Below are 18299 nucleotides of genomic sequence, written 5' to 3'. Positions count from 1 at the left end.
CACGGCTCGTTAGCACAAACACAGGAATGTCAAAGATGGCATCCTCTCTGGTCTCACAGAAAAGCTAGTAAAGAAAGCCGCACCCCTTCCTTCCCACGCTCCCAAAGACTGAGTCATGTGTAGCTCGGGCTGGTCCCGCATACCCTATGTAGCCAAGGATGACCTAGAACTTCTGATCCTCCTGCCTCCACACCCCCTCCCCCCTGAAAGCCAGGATTATAGGCTTGTACCACCATGTCTGGTAGGAAACACTTTTTCGTCCTACTCTACCCATGGAGAAGCTGCGATCTCAACAAAGTAAGTCTGTCATTCTTGATCAGATCTTAAGGAAAATGAAGGCCGCAGCGAGACTCCAGAGCGTTTCATTTTAAATGTCTTCCTGTCGCCATGTCAATCACGGAAAGGCAGGTCACAGGTTTTCGGTGGCTTTATGAGATCTGATGAGGATTCAGGAGTCTGAGGCAGAGGGCCCTGAGTCTGAGGCCTGCCTGCTCTACATAGCGACACCCTGTCTCAGACAGACAGACAGACAGACAGACAGACAGACAGACAGACAAAATAAAACCAGCATCTCATGAATGTATATTGTGCAGCCACTTGCCAACTCTTCAGGGCCAAGGTGGCAAGTGATGTCATGGTCTTCACAAAAGGATACCCGTCCTAGGGACCCGAATAACACTGCTACTGAAAAGGGCAGCGAGTGAGGCAGGCATCCCTGTCTGTCATGTCATCTGTTTCCTCTAAATGCACGGAGAAGACACTATGGACCAGAACAACCTCACATGGGTGTCAGAGTTCATCTTGACAGGGCTGTCACAGACTCCTGAGCTTCAGCTCTTCTTGTTTCTGGTGTTCCTGTTTGTCTACAGCACCACTGTGGTGGGAAACCTCCTCATCATAGCCACAGTGACGTCTGACTTGCGACTCCACACACCTATGTACTTCCTGCTCCGCAATCTGGCCGTCATAGACCTTTGCTTCTCTTCAGTCACCTGCCCCAAGATGCTGGTGGACTTCTTTCACCAGACCAAGAGCATCTCCTACCGGGGCTGCATGGCCCAGATCTTCTTCTTCCACTTCCTGGGAGGTGGGACGGTCTTCTTCCTCTCAGTGATGGCCTACGACCGCTACATAGCCATCTCCCGGCCCCTCCACTACGTCTCTGTCATGAACACCAGGTTGTGCGTGGGGCTGGTCGTGGCTGCCTGGGTAGGAGGCTTCATCCATTCCATCGTCCAGCTGTCTCTGATGCTCCCACTGCCCTTCTGTGGCCCCAATGTCCTGGATAACTTCTTCTGTGATGTCCCCCAAATGCTGAGACTGGCCTGCACGGACACCTCTCTCCTGGAGTTCCTCATGATCTCCAACAGTGGGATGCTGGTCCTCATCTGGTTCCTCCTCCTCCTCATCTCTTACACCATCATCCTGGTGATGCTGAGGTCCCACTCGGGCCAGGCGAGGAGGAAGGCGGCTTCCACCTGCACCACCCACATCATCGTGGTGTCCATGATCTTCATCCCCTGCATCTATATCTATTCCCGGCCCTTCACTCCTTTTCCCTTGGACAAGGCCGTGTCCATCAGCTACACGGTCTTGACCCCCATGCTCAACCCCATGATCTACACGCTCAGGAACCAGGAGATGCAGGCAGCCATGAAGAGACTAGCAAAGCGACTAATAATTTGCAGCCAGGAATGATTATTAAACAGGATGACTTTAAAGGGCAAATCTCCCTGAACTTGCATCATCTCAGGTAATCGCAAAGGAAAACCTTCTTCACAAAGTACAAGTCAGGTTACACTAACAAGCAGTCCTCGATAGCCCCACTCCTGTATCAGGAGCCCTGTTAGAGACTGTCACACATGTATCTCATTTGTCCTCGGTAACCTGACAGTGGATATTACCCTTAAACAGTTTTACAAGTAAGAACACTCAAAACACAATCGCTTGCTCAAAAGCCAAAGCAAGTTTTGGCTGAATGTAGTTCCACTGAGTCTAATTTTAGGGCCACAAGGTATGGGTCCCACCCTGGAACGAGAGCTCCTGGGAGAGGTCGGCAAGGATGCAGGACATTTCTCTGGAAACCTCCAAGTGCCTTGAGCTGTATCTGACGCGGTCAGACACTTCGCCACCCCCCTACCGCCTAGCCTTTCCCTCTGGCTTTATCTCTGTGTTATTCTGTCTCTCCCTGAGGATGTACATCATTTTGTAAGCCTCCCTAGAAATGGGTGCAGTGTTAAAGGCACAACACAGGAGCATTTCCTCCAGCACCATCCCAACCAAGACACGAAAGCCGCAGGCTCCTCTTGGTTTCTCTTTGCACCTTGGTGGCTGTCCTGAGTCTCTTTTCTCTGTTTCTTCCTCACACATTTATCCATACTCAGAGCCAAAATTTAGAACAGAGAAGAGGAGGGCGTGGACATGTGTGGTCTGTGCCATCTCACACAGGTTCCGCCTTCACATGAAATCTTATGTGTCTTGTGATACTGTTCACGCCCCCCAGGTTGACTCTGCTCCAGGCACAGCCTCCGTGGTCCTCCAGTTGCTTTCTTTGTCACAACCTTCAGATTCCACCATCCTGGGAAAATCTGTCTTCTCTCTTGTATGACAACATGCCCCTCTCAAAATGTGGTATTTGCTGTGTGAGACTTCTATGCTGGTGTGTGTGTGTGTGTGTGTGTGTGCCTGTGTCTATGTGTGAATTGTTCAGAAAACATTGCCTATTGCCTCCAAACTCTGTACTAACAGCCTCTGAAACTCTGTATCAAGGAGATGCCTTTGTCTGCCAGCAGCTGACTAAGCTAACGACAGCATCTCAAATAAAGAGGAAGTCACTCAGATCGAAGACCCAGGGACAGGCACTTTCGAGCTGTTTATTCAGCACATCAAAACCTGTTACAGCTCAGAGTTGTCTTCTTGGTGATGCCTTGCTTTTCCTTTCATGCTGAATGTGGCTGCTAGAGCTCTGAATGTCACATCTTTACATCTGAGCCATTCAGCAAGACAAAATAAAAGGGAGATGTATGCAAATTATTTTTCCTTTATGCATGTGTGCATGTGTGTGTATGTGTGCATGCATGTGTGCGTGCATGTGTGTGTGTGTGTGTGTGTGTGTGTGTGTGTGTGTGTGTGTGTGTTGGGGGAAAAATTCCCTACAGCTACCTCAGTAGACTTTTCATAGGACTCAGTTGGCCAGCACTGTGGTCACCTCAGTCTGTAGGGAAAAGGACAAAGGATTGTCTAGTCTTTCTTCCAGGTCAAACATCAGTGTCTGCAGGTGGTACCCACTGACAACAGGAAGCAATTGTCCTGAGTAAGAAATCCTGACAATGAGGAGAAAACTGCCATGAACAGGGATCACGAATTCTAGTATCTGGTGAAGCCAACACATAGCATGGCAAGCTGAGAGGACCAGGGAAACCTAAGATCAGCTGCTGAGAGCTCACACAGGCTGAGGGAGGGTCTCTCTGCTACTCCTCAACCCTGATACTGCAGAGCTCTGAGATGTGAGTGTTCACAGAGCATTTTATTTTTACAGATACTAAAAATCCCCAGATGTACACCTTCAGGGGGTTGCTCTGGGAGCCTCTCACAAAGCAGCTTACACATTCCCAATCCCTCAAGGCACACAGCACCCAGTGAGGGGTTTGAGTTCAAGTAGTGTTGTCCAACCACAGACCATCAGGCATCTGATGGAAGACACCTAGAGGCCCACTTGCTGCCATGGTGCCACTGTGATGGGAAAGTATGTGGTGGGGAGATGGGAGGGGAAGAGAAGCAGAAAGGCCTGTGCACTATGAAGAGAGGCGGAACTGAGTGATGAGAAACAGCCTGATCTGAGCAGCCTGCTTGGCCCGCTGAGGCCGTGGTATTGTCCGGGTTTGTGCTGCCACTGAGGGCTGTTATCTGAGTTCACAGCTCTGTAGCAGCAGGGGTCTTTGTTGATGTTCATTGTCCATGTGACCACCAAAGGTCGTGAGTCTGGTTGCAATGCTTCTTCCGAGAATCCCTTGTCTCAGTGTTGTGTAAACACTGCTCCCCAATTGTCCCATGATATGTCAATAAGGCGGCTTGCAGAGCCAATTGCTGAGCAGGGGAGAGAAGTTAGAGGAGGTCCAGGAGAGATGAGAGAGATTCAGCTGAGCAGGGGAAGCCGTAAAGTGAAAGTATCTTTGAGATTTAGGATGGGAGGAAACCAGATTAGTTTAGAAGGTTAAGAACAGATTAAGACTGCTCAGGATTGCGTTGTAAATCTTGATTAAACAAATGATATAATAGAGTCTCAATTATTTGGGTGATAGCCAGGTTAAGAGAGAAACTAAGAAAACAAACACGATTTTATAAAAATAACATTTTGGTGTACCAATTGGGGCAAGAACTTACATAGGATCTAAAGTTAGAACAGTTTCTTTTTCTTTCTTTAAAAAAAAAGTTGGAACAGTTTCTTTTTCTTTCTTTTTTTTTTTTAAAAAAAGATTTATTTATTTATCATATATACACAGTGTTTTGCCTGCATGTACACCAGAAGAGAGCACCAGATATTGTTATAGATGGTTGTGAGCCATCAAGTGGTTGCTGGGAATTCAACTCAGGACCTCTGGAAGAGCAGGCAGTTCTCTTAAGCTCTGAGCCATCTCTCCAGCCCCTAGAGCAGTTTCTTAATGCTGCTCCTTAAGGAGAAAAACAGTCTCTCAGGCAAGAGCTCAGGGCTCCTTGATTAGACCACAGCCAGCTGCAGAAAAACAAAAACTGAAACAAACCCAGAGAGGCAAAGCAGAGACGATTTTTAAAAGAAGCTCTTGCTGAGGAAAAACAAAGTGGCTCTTTAACATAAGCAAGATTCCCAAAAGCCAGACACAATTTCCTAGCCAAGGCAGGAGAATAAATCCCTTTGAGAAGGGGCACTTGCTAGCCTGGCCCGGTCCAGCCAGAGGGGCAAAAACCTGTGGACACTGTAACTTCCCAGAGCAGGCGAGGAATCACCATCGTTTGAGTCAGGCAGAAAAGCGTCTCTCTGGAATCAAGAGCCAGAGACAGACCGAGAAGCCTCAAGCATTTGAACGGGTAAGTTCTACAAGGGAAGCTGGGTCTAAGAGAGGAAAGTCCTCAGGGAAAGAGATTGGAGGTAAAATTTCATAGATACATATAAATATTTTAAAAATTGATAGATTTGAGAGACTAAGGCATACAAAGATGGAATACACACTAACACAGTGCATCTGGATTCCATTTGACTTTGTTTCTCCTAGCATGCGAATAATTTTTTTTTCAGTGACAATTACGGTTTTGTATATCATCTTTGGGAGAGATCAGAATAAGACAGACGTGGAGAAAGAAGAGACTGTGAAATTAGATGCTAAGTTAAACAGAGGTTGGGAGGAATCTTTGAATTAAAATAGGGAGCTTTTGGAGAAAGCCAATCTGGAACTTACAGTAACACCAGAAGAGGCAGTTCCAGATGAGGAAAGTCTACAGAGGCTTGAAGAAACTGCAGAATGGCAGCCCATTGAGATGCTGCAGAGAAAGGCTTTGTTATTGGCCACCATGGTCAGATTGGATGTCGTATGTGCATTGTCAAGGTCCAGTTACTGGATCTCTATACGGTAAAGCAGAAATGCAGATCCTGTTTGGTGTTTCTTTGGAACAAGGTCATACAGTGGCTGGTGTGCTCCCTTTTGCAGAGTTTAGAGAACTGAGGTATCTGTATCATGCAATAAGTTCATATTCAGGATTTCAATGGGCAGTTTCTTTACGTTCCGAAAAGGCTGATTTGGTCATTACACATTTATTAGACGTTATGGCCATTATGAGAATACCTGTACAAATTAAGACTGACAATGCTCCAGGATGAGGCAACGTTTTACACAGTATAGTAGAAGGTATATTATAAGTATACCACACAATCCGATAGGATAAGCTTTTGTAGAGAGATCCAATCATACTTTAAAAGGGATGCATTGAGGTTATTTAATTTTATATTAAATAATATTAATTATTTGTTTCATTTAGCTTATTTCTTAACCCGTCACACAAAATAATTATGACACAAATAATCAAGACTCTTTTATAATACAAGGCTTCACAACACAATCTGAGCAGTTTAAATCTGTTCTTAACCCTCTATGCTATTTGTTTTACTCCCAGCAAACATCCCAGTGATGCTTGCACTTTGTAGCTTTCCTCGGCTCCAGCTCCTTCCTCCTGATCTTTCTTGAACCTCTCCAGTGGCTGAATCCTCTGGTTCAATCTCCTAAATCCTCCTCCTCTGGCTGCCAGGAAGTTCAGCCCTATTCTGTCCCCTGCTCATCAATTGGCTGTAAGCTACTTTATTGACATAATGGGGACAACTGGAGAGCAGAGTTTACATAATATTTAGACAGAAAATCAGAATTTAAACTACACAATAAACTTATGCCTACATTTCCCCCTTTTAGTCTAATAAAAGGCTCTTTCTCTTACAATAACAAATGATATATAAGTTATTAAAACTGTTAGGTAAGACTTTTGTATATTTGGCAATCTTTGGATAAAGTTTTTTTTTCTATCTACTAATTTCTATCATCCTAAATAAGTTAACTTTAATTGTGAGACTATAACTATCTAGTCTTCAACTCCATCAGAGACTTAAGAAGGAATAAATATTACCTAAATATGTAGGAAGTGCAGGCAAGCATCTTCTAAAAGTATAGAAATGACAGACAAATTTAGCTGCCTGGACAGTCTGGCCAAATTTCTCCATAATGTTGGAGCATCATCTTTAGCCTTCTGGCTCAGAATATTTGACAGACTTATGTGAAGCATGAATTATAAAGGACTTGCCTACTTTGTCCTTGCAGAGCTCAGCCGTCAACTCTCCTGCATCCAGTTTGAACAGAATTCTGTCTGTAATTGACACAAGGACATTTTCTCATCCAGCGGCGCATTTGCCACATATGAAGCCTTTGATGCTCTTTGAAATAGAACGGTGTACTGCCAGGAGCAGACCTGTCTCATGTCCAGGAAAGCCTTAAGTTAATACAATCTTCAAACGCCACATTCTGTAGATGCCTGATGATTCTGAAGATCGTCTATGTATCTATCTTGTCTGAATCCCTTGTTTCTAGCTATTTTTCATCTGTCAATCTAGGAAACATATTTTTGTAATTAACCAAACTATTATCTAACATGACCAATAGTTTGCTAGTCTGATTGCTAATATGGATTTCTTGCCTGTCCTAAACAGTTCATAATAGTAGCTTTCAAAATGACTAGAATTTAATATTGTATTTTTTTTAGAATAATCGTTTTTGATATAATTTTATTTATTTATTATGTATACAGTGCTCTGCTTGCATGTACACCTGCAGGCCAGAAGAGGGCACCAGATCTCATTATAGATGGTTGTGAGCCACCACGTGGTTGCTGGGAATTGAACTCAGGACCTTTGAAAGAGCAGACAGTGCTCTTAACCTCTGAGCCATCTCTCTAGCCCTTAACATTGTATTTTTAAGAATTTTAAACAATATTTTAGCATTTTGTAACCTAACATGATCTTAAATCTGTCTTAATATACAAAGATCTATACCAATGTAATAATTTTGTCTTATTAATGTTCTTTGGTGTAAAAGTAGATTCAACAACCTACCCTTTTACTTATCACCCTATAACCAACTCTTTTAAACAACAACAAACATATATTACCTATAGAATAACCAAAAAACATCCACCACCACCCCCATGAGAATGGCACATAATTTTCATTTTGGGGGTGCCAAGAAAGTTGGGATATAGTCTAGTCTTAAGAAAACTAATTGAAGTTTCCTGTCAGGGCTTTGAATGCTGAGGAAAATTCAGAGCTTAACAGGAGCCCTGGGTGGAGCAGCCTGTGACGCTGGATGATCTAGACTCCCATTTTGAAATTGTCCCAGATGAAGATTTTCAAGCAAACATTGCCATTGAGGCCCTGTAGCATCATCACCTGGGCTGCTTGTCTTGTCTTTTTTCGTGTCTGGTCCTCTCGCTCTGCAAAATACAGAAACTTACAAAGATATTATACTTTAAAAAAATTCACATATGTATGGGCTGTGCACCAAGCACAGTTTAGTTAAAGGTGATTCTTTGTAAAACCACCTTTTCTCCCCTGTGGATTTTGTAGCCAAAGATTTATTGACCATGCACAGTTGACGTCCTGACTGGAGATAGTTCCATGTCTCAGTCAGTCTCAGAGCTGTTCCCATGTGGAAGGCTCAGCAAGTTTTGTTACCAGTTCTGTTTGGTCTTAATTTCTTTCCTTTTTTTTTTTTTTTTAATATTTTTTATTTATGTGCATTGGTGTGAGTGTGTCAGATCTTGGAGTTACAGACAGTTGTGAGCTGCCATGTGGTTGCTGGGAATTGAGCCCAGGTCCTTTGGAAGAGCAGGCAATGCTCTTAACCACTGAGCCATCTCTCCAGCCCCTTAATTTCTTTTCCTTATATCCATGGTCAAAATCTTCGGGAGGTCTCCCCCTGTCAAATCTTATTTCCACGAGTTTGGATGGAATACATAACTTTTTTGTCTCCTGTTGAGACAAGAACATATTCTCTTCCCCAACACAAAACATTTCCTGTCTTCCATTTTGGAATTATGACTTTTATATGCTGATCTAATTCAGCAGTCCTTTTTAAAATCCCATGTATCTTAGCAGGTGTACTACTTTTCTCATTTAAAAATTTCAAAATAAGCTGGGTGTGGTGGTGCATGCCTTTAATCACAGCACTTGGGAGGCAGAGGCAGGTGGATTGCTGTGATTTTGAGGCCAGCCTGGTCTACAAAGCAAGTCCAAGACAGCCAAGGGTATACGGAGAAACCCTGTCTTGAAAAAAGAACCCTCAAAAAATAAATAAAAATTTCAAAATCAATATATCATTATTTAATCTGTTTTTGGGAGATGTTATGCCTACATTTCCCCCCTTTTAGTCCAATAAAAGGCTCCTTTTCTTACAACAACAAAAACAGCAGCTGAGAGACATTAGATTATGGCAAAAACTGCTGAACTAAATTATTTGTTTATATTAAGGATGCCATAACCTCAGAATGGTAGGCAGGAAATGTGTTACACTGGGGGAAGGGATTATGCATTTGTTTCCATAGGAGGAGAAAAACTGTGGGCTCCATCCAAATTGATAAAAATCGTATTTGACAGGGGGATACCTCCTGAAGATTTTGGCTGTAAACATAAAGAAAGAAATAAAAAAGACCAAACAGGACAAGTAACATAATTTGCTGATCCTTCCAGGGACTAGAGAGATGTTTCAGAGGTTAAGAGCACTGGCTGTTCTTCCGAAAGTCCTGAGTTCAATTCCCAGCAACCACATGGTGGCTCATAAACATCTATGTGGGATGGAAAAGAGGGCAGGATGTTTACCACTTAGATGTGAGAAAGCAGGATGTTTTTCCACTTAGAAGTCGAATTACTTCATGGGGAAGCTTGGTGAAAAAGATCCTTGAACAGACTGAGAGGATATTTGTATGCCCAAAACAGGAGAGAGGAGGCTTTTTGGTTGAGACTTGGTTTTTGGCTGTTCATCCCTGCACTTCAAGAGGCTCCTAAAGAGAACTGCTCCAGGGAAAGTTCCAAGGGTTTGGACTCCAGCCGAGGCTTGATGTTCCTGCGACTTGGGTGGAATTGCTGGTCTGCTGAAATCCTGCTGACTATGCCAGGAGAATCATTCCTCAGAACTGATATCCTTAAGGCTTCATTATAGTGTTCTTTAATATCCTTTTCCAATTGTTTGGGTTAGTTGGGTTGTTAGGGAGGTAGGCTCATTTAATAACTTCATAATAAAATATAATTGATAAAAAAATTGAGCATATACATCTATAATGAGACCCGGTGCCCTCTGTATAAATAATGAATAAATCTTTTTTTTTTAATCTCAGAGATCTACAGAATATGACATTTAAAGATTTTATTAATTTAAGGCTTTTTTTTTTGACAGTGAGACAGGTCTGCTCTTGGCAGCACCCCGTTCTACTTCAAAGAGCATCAAAGGCTTCATATATGATAAGTTAACCACTGGATAAAAAAATGTCCTTGTGTCAATTACAGACATAATACTGTCCAAATTGGATGTGGGAAAGTCAACTGATGAGCTTTGCAAAGACAAGGTAGGCAAGTCCTTCCAAATACCCGCTTTCACAGAAAGGTCTGTCAGGTATTCTGAGCCAGAAGGCTGAAGATGATGCTCTAACATTATGGAGAAACTTGAGTGGACTGTCCGGGCAGCCAAATATCTCTGTCATTTCTATACTTTTAGAAGTTGCTTGCCTGCACTTCCTACATATTTAGGTAATATTTATTCTTTCTTAAGTCTCTGATGGGATTGAAGACTAGATAGTTAGAGTTTCACAGTTAAACTTATGTTGTTTAGGATGATAGAAATTAGTAGATAGTAGAATGCTTTGTCCAAGGGCACCAAAAATACAAATGTAAATCTAACCTAATATTTTTTTTATAATTGTTATTCTTACATATAGCTTGTTACTGTAAGACAAAGGGTTTTTTTAATTAGACTAAAGGGGAGAGCTGTAGACATAAGGTTATTGTGTAATACAAATGCTGATTTCTGTACTGCCTCATATATGGTTGCAATCCTTGTTCCGAGAATCTCCTGTCTCATTGTTATGTAGACACTGCTTCCCAATTGTCCCATGCTATGTCAATAAGGCAGCTTGCAGCCAATTGCGGAGCAGAGGAGAGAATAGGGCTGGACCTCCTGCCCTCTAGAGGAGGAGGCGTTAGTAGAGGTAGGAGGGGATTCCACCAGGGGCAGAGGTCCAGGAGAGATGAGAGAGATTCAGCTGGGCAAGAGAAGCCATAAAGCATAAGTATTTTGGGGATTTTTGATGGGAGGAAAACGAATTATCTTGGAGGGTTAAGAAAAGATTAGAATTGCTCAGGATTGTGCTGTAAAGCTTGTTAAACAGTATAATAGAGTCTCAATTACACTGCGCTAAGAGAGACACTGAGAAAACAAACTCAATTCTATAAAAATAACTTTCACAGAGGGCCAGCCAACTCAGTTACCAGCCAGGCTCAGATCCAGGGCTTTGTTTGAGTTGGCCCGCCCAAACATATACCTAATCTATGAACTTCTGGAGCACAGGAAAGAGTAGGTCCTGCCAATCCAAAGCTGCAGGATCTTCATGACACAGGGCAACAACAGGACATCCCAGAGGAGTCCTGGTGAGGATCCAGTATTGATGGTGTGGCAGAAGCCAGAGGGCTCGAACCAAACCAACAACGCATTGCAATGAATATTTGTTTTTATTTTCAAAAGGTTTTTTTGGCATATATGTTTATATTATTACACATAAATAAAAAATTACATAGAGCAAGAAGAACCACAAAACAATCAGGGATTATATGAATGTTACATTCATGGTGTTTTGGCTAATTGTATTTGGCAAACTTGTAGAAAAAAACATCTTTCCTGTAAGTAAAGCTGTTTGGGGAAAAGGCTATACTGTGTGGCACACTGCAGCTTCCATGGTGATACACTTTTTTTAATTTTTAATTTTAGCTTTGTGTGTGTGTGTGTGTGAATTTTTTTTTGGTGGGGGAGGTGGTAAGGGTGGAGTGTGGATATGGACAGATGGGGAGATGAGCGGGATTGGGGTGCATGATGTAAAATTCACAAAGAATCAAGAAAAAGTTTTTTTTAAAAGACAGATAATAAAACACAACAAAACAAATCAAAAATGAGAAACTGGAGAAAGAAGAAGAAACTTCAGGAAACCGGTGGCAATTCAAGAAAGAGAACACAACCTAAACACTCTCTTTCTGTCTGTCTCTCTTCACCCCCAGTGTGTGTGCGTGCGTGTGTGTGTGTGTGTGTGTGTGTGTGTGTGTGTGTGTGTGTGTGTGTGTGTAGACAGGGTTTCTCTGTGTAGGCCTGGCTGTCCTGGACATTGCTATGTGGACCAGGTTAGCCTTGAACTCACAGAGGTCCTTGAGGTCCCTTCTGCCTCTGCTTCTCAAGTGCTGGGATTAAAGGAGTGCATCACCATGCCTGGTCTTTAAAAGTTTTTAATTGAACTTCTCCCCCACCCCAAGCGTAAATTGTTTTGTTAGTCAAGTGGAAAACTAGACAGCCCTGTAGTCCAGAAAGGTATTAACTTAATCCTCTTCTTCATCACCACCAGCGCCAGCACCACCCTGGCCTTTCTTGGCTTTCTTTCCGTTCACTCAGTCTGGGCGGCCACCACCAGGACAGCTAAGGCGACACAGAGAAATCTGTCTCAACAAAACAAAACAAATTGTACTTGAATCTATAAAAAAGTATTAAAGATTTTTCTACTATAGAAATTTCCCACTGTCTTCTCATAGGAATTGTGACTGGCTGAAGTTTTGTTTTCCCCCTCAAATTCACATGACGAAGTGTAATAAAAGTCGGGTGGCTTGGGAGATGAGGGATGTCATTTGCCGAGCTGTGTACAACGTCTCCCAAGTCCAAACGGAGCACAGCATAGAGCAAAGGAACAGCTGCGTCAGAGGCCAACTTGGTGAACCGATGGGGCTTATTAGGGTTACTCACAGGGTTATGGGCGTCTATATAACTGGAAAGCTTGCCCAGGAATGAGCGACAGCTCTTGAGAGCTGAGTCTGTGTAGGTTCCTATCCAACTTCTGGCAGCTCTACCTGAGAGTTTTTCCTCCCCCCACCCGCTCCTAACAGTGTCCCACTCACGTATAACCCTGGGAAGGCACCTGGTGACTCTTGTAACTTTCTGGGCTTCTTGATCCTGGAAAACTTTGTCCGTTTCCCACTCTTCTCTCATGGAGAGAGTAGATCTGCATCAACTGGGAGGAAACGGCCACACGACGCTCCACCTCTTCCTCCAGCTCTTCCATTACTTCTTCCCTGATTTGTTGCTCTCTGAGCCTTGGAGGGAGTTAAATAGAGGTGACCATTTTCTTCCATTGGTGGCTGTTGCTTGCAAGTCGTTCAGTCCTTGGTGTGCCATCGTAGCCAGCCAAATACAGCAAGACGAAGAGCTTGCTAGACCATGGTGTGACACAGTAGATTTTTAATGACACTGTGATAGAGGCATGGGATAGGGGAACTTGAACAACTGTAACACAAGATTGTGAAACAAGATTAGAACACTAATTTAGAAGGGTACAAAGAGCGAGAAAAATGTCTTAGAAGTCAGAATTATGGTTTGTGGCATTGTGGTATTTTTCTTAGCCTACCAGGTCAGCTTCTTTTATGCAACAAGCCTCCTCAAAAATGGACTCATATTCTTCTCACTAAAACGTGGATTCCTGCTTTCTTTTCCCTGAGTCTGGGAAGAACGCTGTTTTAGATATCATACAGTTTTTAATTGTAAAGTTTGTGTCTGTGCAGTACCCATGTGCACGAGTGCAGGTGCCTGCGGAGGCAAGAGGTATTAAATTCTCTGGAGCTGGAGTTACGGGTGGGTGTGAGCTATCTCATGTGGGTGCTGGGAACCGAACTCAGGTTCTTTTCAAGAGCAGCACACACCCTTAACCACTGAGCCATCTCTCCAGCCCCCACAGAAGACCTTCTTGTCTTTTTTTGGATCTTAAACGGCAAACCTTACGTCAAGGGAAACTGAGATTCTCGATATTCTTGGTAGTGTGAGCCACCAAGGATGGTCCCTCAGAGAACATATGTTTTGCGATATACAGAAACTTTTTAACAAGTCCCATTGCTGCATAGGCCCCAGCAGTAATGAGCCAAGCTCTGCCTCCTGGGCCCTGTCCAATAGGTTTTCCCCTGGGGTATTCCCTGTTCCTCTAGAGTCCACACATGTCCACGTTAGGGACGACTACGGTCTGGAATTCTGAAGTTACAGCAAAGAAGATGTAAACCATCAAGTCTCATGCTCGGCTGAAGTGAGGTGAGGGAAAGGGCTTGCTCTCCTGCACGCAGCTCAGCTGTTAGAAGGACCTTGTCAGGAGGTAAGAGGACGTGAGTAGCACAGACTGGACTAGAGTCAGCCGGATGGGTGAGGGGAGACGGGAGGCACAGCAGGCATGGGGGGCTGTGATGCTGTTGCAAACAGATGTTCCAGGTTACACACGGGACAACTAAGCTTAGAACTGACCCTGCTGCTGGGAGGGAGCCTGCTGAGAGCAGAAGGTGGAAAGGAAGGGCAAAGCCACCACGCGAGCCTCCACGTAGTCTGCAGAGCGAGGTCACTCAGCGCCATTACACGGAGCTGGTAGATGTTGTTTGAGCAGATACGAAATCAGAGTTGCTGTCATAGGTGCTGTTACTGAGTTTGCAATCCAGGCAACCAGGTGACAGGAAAAACGATGAGTGCCGTACCAGAGATGTTTATAAGGTAGGATCGGAGCCCGGGTGGATGAAGAATTAGTCCTTGTGGGAGATGCAGGAAAAGGAGCCAGAGAGAAGGTGCATGTGGTGGGTTCCTAACAAAAGTTATTTAAGGAAACGGGAGTTCTTAGCAGAGATACAGATTTAGTTGAATGGATGGTTTATGTAGGAACTATGAATTCCTTCGGTAGCTATTGGTTCTTGAGTGACAGGGACACTGATTACAAAGGCTTGGTATGTGGGGGTGACCTTTATAGCCTGGCATGAAATGGTGAGAGGGAGTTGCATGCACAGTTGGATACATGCCATTTACACTGCTTTTATGTACACTACATTTCAAGTAGTGTTTTAGAATCGGAGTTTGAAGCTGCAGGCATTAGAGGGCCAATTCGTTATTATGACAAGAAAGGAGCGTGACCACATCCACATTGGGAAAGGTCCCCCAGGCTGCTGTGTGCAAAGAGACAGGACTGGAGGAACACAGAAGCAAGGACGAGTGGATCGATACTGGCATCCAATAGCTAATAGATTACACTAGTCCAAAGGAGGAAGAATAGGAGAGCTTGAGACCAGGTAGGGATGGGGAGACCACTTACCCTCACTCTCACTGTATCTGCCTCACCCCACTTAACTCCTGTTTTCTCTTCAACCCTAACAAGTCTATTTTCTCCCATCACCTACTCTATTACCTCATTTTTTTTTTTGGCCACCTCCCTTCACTTCATCTATTCGAACTTCTCTCATTCAACAACTTCCTTTTTCATCTAGCCTAATATTCTATGTCTGCCAAATTCAGTACGCCTCCCAGAAGAGCTCAGAGTCCTCTTAAAATGGGAGTCACCATCTAACTTTTTTTTCGGTTTTTTGAGACAAGTTTCTCTGTGTAGCCTTGGCTATCTTAGACTAACTTTGTAGATCAGGCTGGCCTCGAACTCACAGCAATCTGCCTGCCTCTGCCTCCCTGAGTGCTGGGATTAAAGGAATGCACCACCACTGCCCAGCTACCATCTAGCTCTTGATCCTACAAATCTGTCAACCTCACCAGTTACCTACGAGGCTTCTGAGCTGAGGAGTGGGAAGCAGGTGGACAGGACAGGCCTCCAACTGTGTCTAGTGAGCTCTTGATGAGTGCACTGGCTGGTTTTCTGTCAACTTGACACAAGCTAGAGGCATCCAGAAACAGGGAGCCTCAGTTGACGAAATGCCTCCATAGGACTGGCGGCAGGATATTTCCTTAGTTAGTGACTGGGGAGGCCCCAACATTGTGTGTGGTGCCACTCCTGGGCTGGAGGTCCTGGGTTCTATAAGAAAACAGGCTTAGCAAGCCATGAGGAGCAAGCGAGTAAGTAGCACCCCCTCCATGGCCCTTGTATCAGCTTCTGCCTCTACGTCCCTGCCCTGCATGAGTTCCTGTGCTCACTGCTTTTGATGCTGAGCTATTACATGGAACTGTGAGGGAGGGTGTGAATCTTTTCCTCCCCAAGTTGCTTTTGGTCATGGTGTTCCATCACAGCAATTGTAACCCTACCTAAGACAAGAGGAAACCGCTGCACACCCTATAAGCATTTGTTCAACCTGCCCCCACTAACAGCTCCATGCTAAGTACTTTCTATTGTCAGGTCCTGGGCATCTTCTGGGAACACGTGCTTGAGTTGACAAGGCGGCACTAGCAACGTGAAGAGTCTGCTAACACTGGGATGCGTTAACTGTGTTGAAACGGATACAAACCAGTAAAGACTGGACTAGGGGCGGATGATGAGATGGGGACACTCAGAGCAGAGTGGCTACTGCGTACTATTCCAGGCATGGTTACAGGGACTTCATGTACGTCTTTCTATATATTCCACAGAAAATGAGAAAATGGGGCTTTTTTTGTTTTTTTTTGGTTGTGATGTACCAGTTGGGATCCTAATAAAACAAGTCATCCACTTTTGGTGATATCTCAAGGAAAACAAAACCTGAAATTTACACCAGAGACTCACTAACTGTCCTCCCACTGCTATTTGGATTTGGGCTGGCAGGCTGCACACTCTTCTGCATGGCTTTAAGGCGGCCCGGGGAACTTGGCATGGTACCGTGCGACCTTCAGTACAGCACTGAAGAGACTGAGAACGGAGCTTCCTGAGTTCCATGACGGTCTGAGCTACATAACCAGACCCTGTCTCAAGAGGTGATGCAAACAAATGCCACACCAAAACACTGTCTCCTCAGTGTGTGCACCAGGACCCGCTAACCAGTTCTTCAGAGACAAGGCAGCGGGCAGCATCACCGTCTTCACCTGAGGACGCCCATCATACAGACATGAACAACTCAGCCTGAGCCCCTGCATGTGAAGAGGGCGAGGAGTTACTTCCTGCATTTGGATCTGTCAGCCACTTCCTTTAGGTGTATGCAGAGGACACCATGGATCCAGGGAACCTCACGTGGGCGTCTGAGTTCGTCTTCCTGGGGCTGTCACAGACTCCTGAGCTTCAGCTCTTCTTGTTTCTGGTGTTCTTGTTTGTCTACAGCACCACTGTGGTGGGAAACCTCCTCATCATAGTGACGGTGACCTCGGATCCCAGGCTCCACACACCTATGTACTTCCTGCTCCGCAATCTCGCTGTCATAGACCTCTGCTTCTCCTCGGTCACTGCCCCCAAGATGCTGGTGGACTTCTTTCACCAAACCAAGACCATCTCCTACCAAGGCTGCATGGCCCAGATCTTCTTCTTCCACTTCCTGGGAGGGGCCATGGTCTTCTTCCTCTCAGTGATGGCCTATGACCGCCTGGTAGCCATCTCACGACCCCTCCACTATGTCACCATCATGAACACGCAGCTCTGTCTGGGACTGGTGGTGACAGCATGGATAGGAGGCTTTGCCCATTCCATTGTCCAGCTGTCTCTGATGCTCCCACTGCCCTTCTGTGGCCCCAATGTCCTGGATAACTTCTACTGTGATGTGCCCCAAGTGCTGAGACTGGCCTGCACGGACACCTCCCTCCTGGAGTTCCTCATGATCTCCAACAGTGGGATGCTGGATGTCATCTGGTTCTTTCTCCTCCTCATCTCCTACTTGGTCATCCTGGTGATGCTGAGGTCCCACTCGGGGGAGGCAAGGAGGAAGGCGGCTTCCACCTGCACCACCCACATCATCGTAGTGTCCATGATCTTCATCCCAAGCATTTACCTGTATGCCCGGCCCTTCACCCCCTTCCCCATGGACAAGGCTGTGTCCATCAGCCACACGGTCATGACCCCCATGCTCAACCCCATGATCTACACGCTCAGGAACCAGGAGATGCAGGCAGCCATGAAGAAACTAGCAAAGCGCTTAGCCATTTGCAACAGAGAGTGAGATTTAACTAGGAGGACTTTACATCCGAAATGTCTCTAAACGTGTGTTATCCTGAGTGAAAAGTGAAGGAAAGGAATCTTGTTTTGTTTTCTGTTTTGTCTTTTTGAGACAGGGTTTCTCTGTGGTAACCTTGGCTGTCCTGGACTCATTTGTAGACCAGGCTGGCCTTGAACTCACAGCGATCCAGCTGTTTCTGCCTCATGAGTGCTGGGATTAAAGTCGTGCGCCACCATCGCTTGGCAGGAAAGGCCTCTTACCAACAATAAATGAGGTTGCCCAAATATCTCTTGATGACTTGTTAGTGCATTCCTTCTTATAAAACCAACAGTGGATATATTATTACATTAAACAACTTTGAGCCAGTGAGATGGCTTACCAGGTAAAGGTAATTATTCCTGAGAAACCTTGACAACCCATGTAATGGAAGGGGAAGTTGTCCTCAATCTCTGTATTCACACGATGGTGTGTGTGTGTGTGTGTGTGTGTGTGTGTGTGTGTGTGTGTGTGTGTACAAGCATGTGTGCATGAATGCAAACAGAAACATAAATGTTAAAAATGCACGATTAAATTAAAAAGTGAAATATTCAACAATTTTACAAATAAGAAAATTCTGAGCGTGGAGGCAATTCTGTCC

General features: G+C 44.7%; 2 protein-coding genes across 2 annotated transcripts; both read left to right on the top strand.

Annotated features, from left to right (window-relative positions):
• Positions 1-762: 762 nt before the first annotated feature.
• LOC311609573 (olfactory receptor 4D1-like) lies at positions 763-1698 on the top strand (the record flags this gene model as incomplete). The annotated part of the gene is made up of 1 exon (XM_084802736.1): positions 763-1698. One exon carries the CDS (start codon positions 763-765, stop codon positions 1696-1698), a length of 936 nt encoding a protein of 311 aa, XP_084658862.1.
• A 15031-nt stretch (positions 1699-16729) lies between these two features.
• LOC311578976 (olfactory receptor 4D2) lies at positions 16730-17665 on the top strand (the record flags this gene model as incomplete). Its single annotated transcript, XM_084749104.1, has 1 exon — positions 16730-17665. One exon carries the CDS (start codon positions 16730-16732, stop codon positions 17663-17665), a length of 936 nt encoding a protein of 311 aa, XP_084605230.1.
• Between the last annotated feature and the right edge of the window lie 634 nt (positions 17666-18299).

Source organism: Acomys minous (assembly GCF_964271855.1).
Source record: "Acomys minous genome assembly, chromosome: 12".
Lineage (NCBI taxonomy): Eukaryota > Metazoa > Chordata > Mammalia > Rodentia > Muridae > Acomys > Acomys minous.
Note: the sequence above shows the minus strand (reverse complement) of the source record. Positions and strands in the feature narration are given on the sequence as shown.